Below are 12,075 nucleotides of genomic sequence, written 5' to 3' on the forward strand. Positions count from 1 at the left end.
TGGCCAGAGCCTGGAATAGGCTTCCCAGAGAGGTGGTGCTCTCACCTCCCCTGGAGATCTTCAAGAGGAGACTAGACAGGCACCTGGCTGGGGTCTTATGACCCCTCCCCACCCCCCGGTGCTCCTTCCTGCCCATGGCAGGGGGTCAGACTACATGATCTGTCTAGGTCCCTTCCCACTCAGTGATTCTATGATTTTGTTTAATTCCTTTTTTCTTTTTGATCTGGCTACGTTATCTGCCTCTACCACCTATTGTGGCAATGAATTCCCCAAGTTAACTACATGTTAAAAAAACACTAGCTACACATTTTTTTAAAAAGGTCCTTTTTCTTGTTAGTTTCAAGTCTGTCTTCTGCTAACTTCAGTGGATGTCCCAAAGTTCCAGTGACCAAGTCTGGTGAATAACAGTTGGTGACTTGGTGAATAACAGTTCTCTATCCACTTCATCTACATCATTCATGACTTTATAGACCTCTATCATACCCCACCCTTAGCCTTCTCCTTTCCACACTGAAGAGTCCTATCTATCTGGACATTGCTGCACAATGAGTTGATGTTTTCAGAGAACTATCTACAGTGACTTCAAGGTATCTTTCATGAGTCATAACAGCTAATGCAGAACCCAGCACTGTATTCATATGGTTCAGGTTATTTTTCTCCAAGTGTATTACCTTCACTTGTTGACACTGAAGTTCATCTGCCATATTTTTTGCTCACTCACTCACCCATGCTGCTTTTTCTGCAGCTCCTCTGTCAGTTTGGGATTTGACTACTTGGAATAATTTGGCATCATTTGCAAACTTGGAGATTTCACTGTGCACATCCATTTCTAGATCGCTAATGAAGATGCTGAACATTGGACCTAGCACAAACCCCTGCAGGACCCCACTTCTGACCTCTCTTCATCCTGAAAAGTGACCTAGCCTTTGCTTCCCATCTTTTAACCCACTTTCAATACACAAAATAACCTTTCCTCCAAACCCATGGCAACGCAGTTTTTTGAGTGGTTTGTTTAAGTCTTTGGTGAGAGACCTTGTTAAAATATATTTGGACTTTCAAAAAGTTTATGTCAACTGGATTCCCTTTGTCCATGTACTTGGTAAGACCCCCTCAGAGAACTCCACCAGATTGGTGAGGCAGGATTTCTCTTTACAAAAACTATGCTTACTCTTCCCCAGCAAATGCATTTGTCCATGTAACTGCCAATTTAATTCTTTATTATAGATTCTACCAATTTACCAGGGATAGAAGCGAGACCCCCTGGTCTGTGGTTCCCAGGATCACCTCTGGAACCCTTTCTGAAGACGGGTATTATGTTGACAACCTGCCAGTCCTCTAACACAGAGGCCAACAGTTCTGCAATTTCACCTTTGATTTCCTGCAAGAACTTGGGTGAATACCATCCAGTCCTGGTGACTTATTAGAATTTAATTTATCAATCTGTTCTAAAATTTATTCTGTTGTCACTTCAGTGTAGTCCAGACCTATCTACTAGGAAGGACTGATCCGGCATGGGAATTTCCTTAGTATCTTCTGCAGCAAAAAATGATGCAAAGATCATCTTACAGGCTCATGTAGAATGACACTGCAGAAAGTAACATGAATTAAAGTAGAAAAAAGAGAAAAGCTCTTTAAAAAGCATTATTTGATCATTCCATCAATACAAATCACAAAGCCAGTTACAGAAAGGAACTGAAAAGGTAGTATGTATTATAGGGGTGCAACAATAAGGATTTTCTTGGCTGATTAACCAGCCATATTGGCCCGTACTGATCTGCTAACTGATACTTAGTATATTTAGCACTGTTTCTAAGTGTGGGGACACTGATACAAGAAACATGGTGGCACTTTAATTGCAGCGGCTCTCACAGCCACTCTAACTGAAGTGCCACCACCACACTCCCAGAGCACATGTAAAAATGCCAGTGCCCGTTGCAGCAGGTGGGGCTAGACTAACAGTGCCTGCAACAGGCTGTGCAGAGCCCTTCAACCCCAGCCTGGGGGCAGCTGCCTGAGCCTGCCTGGCTGCCCAGGGCTGGGTGGTCTCCAGGCCAGGCTCCCGCTCCTACCTCTGCCCAAGGCAGGGCCACGGGACTGAATGGATCCAGCCCTGGGACCCGGCTGCACACAGCAGGGGGGAGTGGCCGCAGGAGAGAGATGGGGGGGGGGCAGCTTCTGACACCAGCTGTTGAGCAGGGGGCACAGATTCTCCCTCAAGCTCCATGAAACAGTAGCAACTGCGAGACACAGGAGGGGGGAAAATACGGGGGAGCCACTGCCTTCCCCCTTCTTCAGAGCCCTCATCCTGCCTCTTGCCACCCAGCCACAAGAGGAGTTTGAGTCCTAGGGCGAGGCAGGCAGAGCACAGCTTGTGGATGGCTGTAGCTGTGAGAGGCCTCGTCCCCCATAAAGCAGCGCCTATCCCAGCGCCTCAGATGCAAGGCAAGCCCCTCCATGCACATGGGTGCGGGAAGAGCTCCTCCTCTCAGATTTGGGGGGGGAAAAGAGGCAGCTGTTGTGGCTCCCACTCTGGCCCTGAGCCTGGGTCAGGACCAGAGTCAGAACCACAGCAGCTGCTTGCCTGCCCGCTATGTCCCCTGCAGCCTCTGCCCCATCCCTGATCCCCCTGGGAGGGGCTGTGCTTCCACTGCTGCTGTGCTCTGGGGAAGGACCAGAGCCTGAGCAGTTTGGGGGGGAGGGGAGGGGAAGCGGGGAGAGACTGCCCAGCCCCTGCCAGGCTCTGCCCTCGGCCCCTGGGACATAGTTCCCCAGGCAACGTGGGTTGAATCACGCTGGGCCACCCAGCTCTGCATGCCCCTACCTGTCCCAATCACGTCTGCGGCATTTGGAGCCTTGTACAGCGCATGCCCCAGCCCATCACCCATGCCACACCAGTACCCAGGACACTGCAGCAGGTGCTCCCCTCCAGCCCAGCCTGGCCTGCCAGTGAGAGGATGGAAGTGTGGCTCTCAGGAGGGAACTCAGGCTTCCAGGAAACCTGGCCAAAAGGCGTAAGTATCAAATAACATTATTGGTTACAATGGCCAAAAAAAGCCATTGGTGTCAATCCAACAGACAACCGATATAAATCAGTGCACCTCTAATTTATCAATATTCTTATCTACATTGTTGTGGTGCCTATCAGCTAAGAGGTCACAGCACTACTGAGGGGAAAAAAAAAAAAGTACAAATATATGGGACACAATAGTCCCTGTCACAAAGGGACTGCAATTCAAATGCAAAACATACTAGGAGAAAGAGGATGGTTAAATCAGGTTAGCGGAAACAGTAACAAGACTGAAAACTCTATCACGCTTACAAAGAAATTGTACTGCTGGTAAGCAGAGACCAATGCTTAAAAATCAGGCTGATCAATACCCAAGAGTGCATGAACAAATGAGGTTTTCATTATTGCCAAAGAAGAGAGTCTGTCTTGGATCTTCTAATCGCATAGTTAAGTTATGAAAGATTCTGAAAATAAGGACAAGAATTTCGTTTTGGGCACATTAAAAAAAGGGGGCTCTAATGATAAATAGAAGTAAACTATCAGCAGCAGTGCCACAGCATTTTGAATAGATATAAGGAACTGAATTTAAGCACATAAAGGAGGAGATTACAGCAGTTAACATACAGTACGATTGGGACATTGTGGGCAGACGCATCTCAAAGACATATAGGAAGCCACATCCAGGAGGAAGGAAATTTGTATGAAGTGAGACACTGCAATAGGAGAGGAGGACTAATTAAAACAAAGACTGTTTTAGCTTCTTCGCACAAGCCAGTGGGAGAACATTCTGACCCAAGGGTGGGCAATTATTGCGGGGGGGGGCCCGCTTAACGAGATGTGGTGACCTTTCGAGGGTAGCCCCTCCCCTTGACAGCTGCCCTGCCCCTAGTTGCTACCTTGGGACTGGAAGTTCCACCCGCAACCCCTGACTTTTGCCACTGGAAGTCCCTCCCCTTGCCGTCCAGAAATACTTCTTTTGGGATGGGGGCTTGCCAGCTTAGAACCAAAACCCCAAATCATAAACTAAAAGTCAAATATCTACTGTAACATATTTTCATCTTATTGCAAAAAATACTTTTGTCATGATCTGTGTTTGTATACTGCATATAGAGAGCACTGCATAATAACTCAAAATAAATTCTTAGTCTTGTATAGTGCGTGGGTGGACAGGGCATGGGTATGTGGAGTTTGTGGGGGTACAAGGGGTGTGGGGACTCCCCCACACTCCCCCCACGGCACAGCAGCAGACAGGGACGCTCCGGGTGCTGGTGCCTGGCTCCGGCCAGCACTGCGCACCGCAGCAAGGAGCGCACCCCTGGCTGGGCAGTCTGTATAGCCAGCACTCCCTGCACTGGTCAGGCATGGGAGGGAAGCCCAGGCACTGGAGGTGGCTGGGGCAGAGAAGGCAGCCAGCTCCAGCATGGGGCTTCCCTCCCATGCCACATGAGTGCGGAGAGTGCTGGCAATACAGACTGCCACCACCTCTAGCCCCGTGCTCCGTTCTCCTGCCCAGCCACAGCCCTACGCCTGCCATTTCCCCACCTGCTGCTGGGAGTGAGCAGGACGTGGAAGCCTGCAGCACTGGCAGCAGAAGCAGCAGCAGCAGCAGCCCCACACAGAAGCTGCTGCTGGCTGGGCCAGGCCCTTCTGCACACAAGGGTGGGATCGGAGCACAACAGGCTATTTTGTGGGGCCTGTATACATTGGTGCCTCGCTTCCATCCTTGTGGGAGGAAGTGCTGGGCAGGCACATTCGTTGGTGGGTGCTGTCAGACTTTTTTACCTGGATTATTTTTTGTAATGCTTTCATCCCTAGTGTAGTGATCTTAACCAAGGTGTCACGGGATCCTTCCAAAGGGTGTCACACAGTATTACCTCTGTTAGGTTTATGAATATGATACACAAGATATTCCAAACAGAAATATACAGCTGTGGTCTTTCTGAGTTCTTCGCAAGAGAAAAAACTGTCTTATTTTTCTGTAGGCAAAAGAGTGACAACTAAGAGCTGGCACTTTCCAGGGGGTACCCAAAATCTATCCAGAGGGGCCTCAAGTCTAAAAAGGTTAAAAACCACTGCCCTATAAGTTTGTTAGTCGTTTGCTTCTTCCAGAACTGCTCCCCCTCCTGTTTCTCCTTCCTGCACTGTCTTTTGTATTCAAATCACTCTCTCTGTTTGATACACTGTTCTGTGCATGTCCTTTCACAGCACTTGATGAAGTGAGCTCAGGCTTACAAAAGCTTATGCTAGTGAGAGCCAACTGCTTTGGCAGGCATGTCACAAATTATATTAGCCCCTCCTCCTCCCCAGTGCCACTTTGATCCCTTTCCCTTGCTCAGTCTGCTCCCTGCTTTCTGCTCACTGCGTGATCTTCTGTTCTGCTTACTGCTCCCACTGCCCCCTCCCCAATCTGTGGCATACCACACACAAAAGGTTGCCTGTGCCACAGCTTGATCACCCCTGGTTTATGCTATATATATCTCCAATTTAGTCTGTAAGAGGCAAATCTATTCCAACTTCTGCTTGATTTCAGACTAACACAGCTAACTGCCTTTCTCACTCTTAACTTCTACCATCTACTAACATAAATTAAATTTTCATACCAACAGCTGCAATATTTGAAAATGGGGTATGAAAGAGAAAATGCAAGGCAAGGGAAATGTGGGTAGACAAAGCCCATGAGAAAAGCTGGAGCAAGTCCACAACGTATTTAGAAAAATGTAAGCCAGCTCCTGAAGAGCTCAAGATATAAGATGTATTAAAAAAAAAAAAAAACCACCCAACCCTGGCAAATTACAAACATCTTAACATGCCTGTATCATTCCTAGCTCTGTCATACTGTTGTGTTTTAATCTAAGGACATTAAGGCAGTTTGCAGTTTTCCTCCAAATGGAAATACTGCTTTTGGTTTTACCTTTGAAATTAAATACTTCAGCTAAGTTGAAGTTGCACCTTATAAACACAGAGTTCTGGCCACCACACTGCACAGTGCCTGCTCCACTGGACTCTAAAACAGCATCAGAGGTGAGCATCATTTGTCCTTTACCGAGCAGCACATCAGCAGCAGCAACACTTTACTGAACATTGCGTTAACCACCACACATAGAAGAGAACTTCCGAGAGTGCCATTTAAACACACACATACAGTAAAAGTTAGGTTTGCTCTCCCCAAGATTTGGGCTTACAGTGATGATTTTTTTTCCTGTCTTTACTTATTCAGAAAAATAGCTGCTGTGGGTAATCAGCTGACGTCTGCTTGTTTGCCATGGTCCAATGTTTCCATTCCCACTGGATCAAAGATAAATCTGATTACAGAGTATATGGATATGCCCTGCAACTTGTAAATATACAGAGCTAAGTAACCTTAGCTACATTTTTGTGTGCTATGTAATTACAAGTATGGGAATGACGATGCAGCTTATTCCCGTCCCATTTTTTTAATACACTAGAATCACTTTTTAAAAACTTAAAAAAAAAACAAAGGTGGTCTTCAAATTCCACTCGCATTAGAAAAATGAAACGCTTGGTCGTACGTACTGTGTGGAATTTGCTGTGGAGCAAATAAAAACAACAACAGTAATTTACCTTGAACTTCATTTTATAAAGCAAAGAAACTTCTGGTTTCTTGTATGGCTCTTTTGAATGTTTTTGCTATCAACAGCATATGTACTCAAGTGTTCCTTTGATAAATTAAGTACAGTTTTTGAATTTAGGTCCTACGTAACCAACCACAACAGTGCCATGGTGCAGGCCTGTTTCTGATAACATACCACAAGCTGCAAAGGGTACAAAAGAGCTGGCCTGCAGTCTTCTACTATTCAGATCCTTTTCGTCCTTGTTATTCAATGCATCTTTTTTGTTTTTTTAAATCTTGAGCTAAAACTTTACGATTTATGTTACTGTAATATAGGATGAAGTACATTTCTGTAGAACTTAAAGAGAAATGACTTTCATGTTAGACAGCAACAGCAAAAATAGACCTCATAGTGGTTTACACTGTAATCAGCAAAGTACATATTGCAGCATACAACAGAAAGTGGACTTGACTTGGTCAATCTGAAACATAGCACTTGGCTTCTCCTTTTCTATGTCCATACCTCATCAGTTCTCTGCTCAGATGGTTTAAACCACCATCTTTAGTCCTACATCTCATTATGCCAGACAGTCAGGCCAACCACACAGCTCAGCCTATTTCTGATCTATTTTGAGTATCCTGTTATTTTGCACATAATTTAGCCAGCTCCTTGTTGTCCTCCTTACCACCATACATGAGACTGTCCTCAATCCCCCTTGCTTATACATGGGTAATAAATATGTACTGGGCATTTACACTTCTAACTTGGGCATCATCTGGATGCATGAGACTAGGGACAGTCCACTAAATACTGAAATGCTGCTCGTACTTCCTATTAATCATTTCAAAATATATGGCCTTTTTTCCCCTCCATGGGGCCCAAGCTCCCAACCACACCCATACTTTGCATCTTTACCATGCCAGGATCTTGCTATTTCATGTTTATTTAATCTTAGCAACAAGCTCTCTCATTCATTGCCTACAGAAAAATGGATCTTCCTAGCAACATCACCCTTTCCAAGTCTTTCTGCTGCCTCCCATGTTTCTAGCCAACTAAATACAGGCTTCTCTCCCTTAACTTTAGGGCCCTTCCCAAGTTAGTCCCTACCTGTCTTCTCAATCGGCTTATCTGAACATCAAATGCTGCGTTCACTTCTTCACCCACGTCCAGATCTTCTACCCGCATCTTCATGCTTTGTTCTATGCATATGGAATACCTTAATCAAGCTCATCTACAAAGCCAGAACTTCACCTTCTTCCAAGTCCTCCTCACTCATCACCAACAAGATGACGGCCAGAACACTGTCAGCTGATAATGCTGAAGGAGATGACAAGCAGAGAACATTACTACTAAACTATTATCTAAAAACTCATTATAAAAAGTGCACATTTCTTCATATTGCTGTCTGTTACTTCATGTCTGAGGCTGAAACTCCAACACACACATGCTTGACTTGAACAAATTTAGGCCCTGATTCTACCAACACATATATTAATAGTCCTAATGAACTCAACAAAACTACTCAGGGGCGCAAAGTTATTAAAACACATCTGCAAGATCAGGGCTTTAAACTATATTAGGTTCTTCAAAGCAATGATTCTCAAAGCTTTTAAAGTATCATACAGTGCCGGAAACTACTTGGTAGGAACCTGCAGTTATTACTGTAAAAAAAAAAAAAAAATCACACATAAAAAGCTTTGTAAAAAACATTAAAGTTATTTCAATGCAAGAATCGCATTGAAAATGTGACAGTGGTAGCTGCAGACTTTCATAATACATGCATGTGCAAGAGCAGCTTTAATGCTGGCATTTCCTGAGTCCTTGATTTTGCAAACTTAATTCTGATGATGTTAAAAACTGAACAGATGTGCATCAAACCAAAAAGCAAACAAATGAAACAACACCTCCTCCCAGAGCAAGCCCTGTACAGCACTACAAGAGCTTTCTCCTATGCATAGAGCTTCTCAGTGAAACTGTTTTAAAATGTCTATTTTTTGGGGGGGAGGCACGGACAAAATAATAGTGTTAGCCTTGTTCCAGAAGTGGCTGAACTGTTTTAGTAGATATTAGTGAAATTTTCAGGCCACGCAGTTAACATCTGGCAAATAAGCAACTCAGAAAAGAATCTTAGAAGGAAAGTGTGGGGCAACCTTAACTATACATATTGCTACAATGTATACAGCTACTTCACCTACAATGAATGCAAAGAAATTTTAATACAAGCTTCAGCAAAACCACAAACTGTCAGGCAGCTTTATGCCCTTCCTCCCGGTTACCACAAGGAAAAGCCCAGACTAAAGCAGAAAGTGACCAGTTATTCAAGAAAAACCACAAGAGCAATCATACACAGTGTGCTGTCAAATGGGCAAAGTAAACAAGCTGAAGAAAGAAACCCTTTCCCTCTCCCCAGTCCCCAGAATTTTTCAGAACTTTACCCCTTGGGGTTGTGTTGAGCCATAAAGAATTCTCAACTCAGCCTATAATTAAATATCCATTAATTAAAATGGTGACTAAACATTAGCTACACTGAACCTGCAATAAAAACACTATGAATAGTTCGTATAAATTTATCAATAGCGTACTTTAAAGAAATTTGAGCAAAACAGGGAAAACAGAAAATTATTTTGACAAATATATTTTGTATTTACAATAGGCAGGAACTTAAGCAGTGCCTAAATTTACCTATAGAGATTGTTATCAAGCTGTAATCTTATTTAAAAAAAAGTTTTACATAAGAGTAAGTCTTTACTGCTGCTAACTTCACATTGGAAGCAGTAATGAGCAGTTATATTAACATTAAAGCTACAGTACTTCCATGAAAGTAAGGTGGCCTAACTGACAGACTGCCTTTTCCAGTCCCCTTTCATCCTTTAAAATCCAGCCCAGGTCAAATTCAATTTTTTTTTCCTATTCACTCTTCAACACTTCATTTACTGGGCATAAATATTGATAAAGCTCCCATTATTTTGCCACTAGTAAAAACTGCCAGGCAATTCTCATATGCCCTATATAATAGAGTGGTTTAAAGAATCCTGCAATTCTCTTTGAATATGCTACCTGATCAAATGCTTTTAGCAAGTACTCTGCACTCAGCCAGTTATGTATAAGCACACAGATTAAATAGTCCAATTTTCCCTGACCAAACAAGAAGAATCATTTGTTTGTGGAAAAACTTGTGCAATTCAAAATTTGCTCTCTATTAATATTTTATATTCTCTTAAAACTAGCACTACCTGCTAGCACACTGACAGCAATCTCATTTACTAGACCAGGCAGACTGCACAGCAAAGGAGGGCAAGATCAGTCAAAGTGAATTTAAGAACATAAACTAACATACCAGGCAGCTCCACTGCCTAGTGAGGTTCCATGCTCCGTACCAGCGTGTGCTACCTGCTTTCTTCCTTGATAATGCACATTACATCTCATTTTATTTATAGAAAAAAACCTGAAGCGTCCAGGAAGACTTCACAGAACCCCTCTTAGCCTTCGGATGTCCTCTTAAGGCATTTTATTCACACTTTCTTCTAAAAACTTGAGTGCGTTCAGCTACTGACAGAGTTATTTGGCAAGGCTGTCTGTCCTGACCTTTCACCAAAAACTACGCTTAAATTGCCGCTCTATGCAATCTAAGACCTCCTGTGCAGAAGGCTTTAGGACCCAGCTAGCTTGATATCAAGAGATGCACAAACAAGGGAGCATACATCAGTGCGCTGAGACAGTTGAATAAGCTATACTCTGACTTTTTGCTTAGGGAAAAAAACAAAGAGGAAAGCATAACTAAACCAGGTCACAAACATGACACCTTCTTGCACAGAATAAGAATCCGTTACAATGCAACAAAAGGAATTATGTATCTGAGAAGTCTCCTTGGCACAAATTAGAGTGTAAGCAACAAAAAAAAAAAAAGAAGAAAGAGCAAGCACACAAGTGAGAGCGAGCAAGTGCATATGCAAGACTGATAAAAGTAGACACCTGCGCAGTTAGATGGTGCTGATCTGCTACCCTGCTAGCTGTACCTTAGCAGACTGCATTACATTTAAGCCTGCTGCAGCCAAAACAGGGGCTGCAATATATATTGCATCCAAAGTTCTTACCTGGAGCAGTTCAGAAGTTATACTCTAACCTTTGGCATTTATTTCTTTGCAAACCTTCCCTAACTTCAAACGATAAGTTAAATATTTCTGCAATACGTAGTGGCACAGCTACTGATTCATCTCATTTCATCCCCCTGCCAAACAAAAACTTACCTAAACGTTAGCAGATGAGGAATATCCACTTTGAACTTAAGTCCTCCCTCCCAACCGTGGCATCAATTAAAATGCTGCTCTTCTAATCAGGACATACAGTATGCTGTTACACGAACCAATCCCAAAAATATCAATGCAAATAGGTACAGCCCAATGCTCACCACACCATAATACACCCAATATTGGCAGACACGAGAGATTTTTGACAGCTTCTGATATTTTATACTCAACAGCTCCAAAATAGAAAACCATCCCTCCACACTACAATGGGATCTGAGGTATCGGTAGATATCAATTTCACTTTAACACTACCATACGTATCGCCAAACTATGTCTATCCTGACTTCACACGCTGGGAACAAAAGGCAGCAACACTGTCAAGCACAGAAGCGAACGAGCCGAATGTCTGATCATTAAAGCAAGTAGGACTTATGAAATGACTCATCTGCATAAACCAGGAAAGTTACGGTAGAACTCAATCAGCACTACTTGCTTTTTATAAGAAAAGAAAAAAGATGTTCATGAACTTATTGTCTTCTCCTCATCCTATTACCAGCGGAAATTACTGGAGACGACAACAATAACAACAAGGACACTGTGAAGGGAGATGATTTGACTACAGGGGACGTCCATCCCATCACGCCAGTCCTACCGAGTCAGCTCCTGCAACCCCAAAGAGCGTCACTTTTAACACCGATACATTTGCATCTCAAATACTGGGAGATTTCGGAAGCTGAGTCTCGCTTGTGGCCGGTCACGGCTGGCGAGAGGCTCGGACAATCCTCACCGGCGCTTGGGAAAACGGTGGGGCGTCGCTTTTCCCGGGACAGGGGGCCCTCGGGAGGCTCCATCCAGCCCCTTTCCCGCACGGAGCGGGGGGGCTCAGCCCTTCTGCACCTTGCTCGCAGCGCGACGGTTGGCACCGGGCAAGGGCCGCCCCGCCCCGCCCCTGCCCCGGGGGGAGCCCTCCGGGACCGCCGTGCTCACCTCCTCCAGCAGCGTGACGGTGTTGCGGCAGTTCTGCAGGCGCGTGGTGAAGCTGGACGTGGTGGGCGAGTTGTAGTCCTCCGTGGTCTCGGCGATGAACTCGCACACGCTGATCTGGTCCGGCATGGTCCTGCGGGGAAGGCGCGTTAGCACGCGGCGGGCTCCCCCGGCCGCTCCCCCGGCCCGACGCTGGCTGGGCGGGCTCGGAGGCGGCGGGACGGGAAAGCGCTGCGCCGCCGCTGACAGCCCCCGCCCGACTGCC

At 44.8% G+C, this 12,075-nt stretch overlaps 1 protein-coding gene across 1 annotated transcript in view; it reads right to left on the minus strand.

The window, feature by feature from the left end:
- ASAP1 (ArfGAP with SH3 domain, ankyrin repeat and PH domain 1) overlaps nt 1-12,075 on the minus strand; it is a 291,905-nt gene that overhangs the window by 238,553 nt on the left and 41,277 nt on the right. Inside the window, exon 3 of the mRNA XM_019552858.1 lies at nt 11,814-11,943. Coding sequence (XP_019408403.1) covers nt 11,814-11,943 — 130 coding nt within the window. The remainder of the gene's footprint in view (nt 1-11,813; nt 11,944-12,075) is intronic.

The sequence above is a fragment of the Crocodylus porosus genome, unplaced genomic scaffold, assembly GCF_001723895.1.
Source record: "Crocodylus porosus isolate Cpor-Errol unplaced genomic scaffold, CroPor_comp1, whole genome shotgun sequence".
Taxonomy (NCBI): Eukaryota; Metazoa; Chordata; order Crocodylia; family Crocodylidae; genus Crocodylus; species Crocodylus porosus.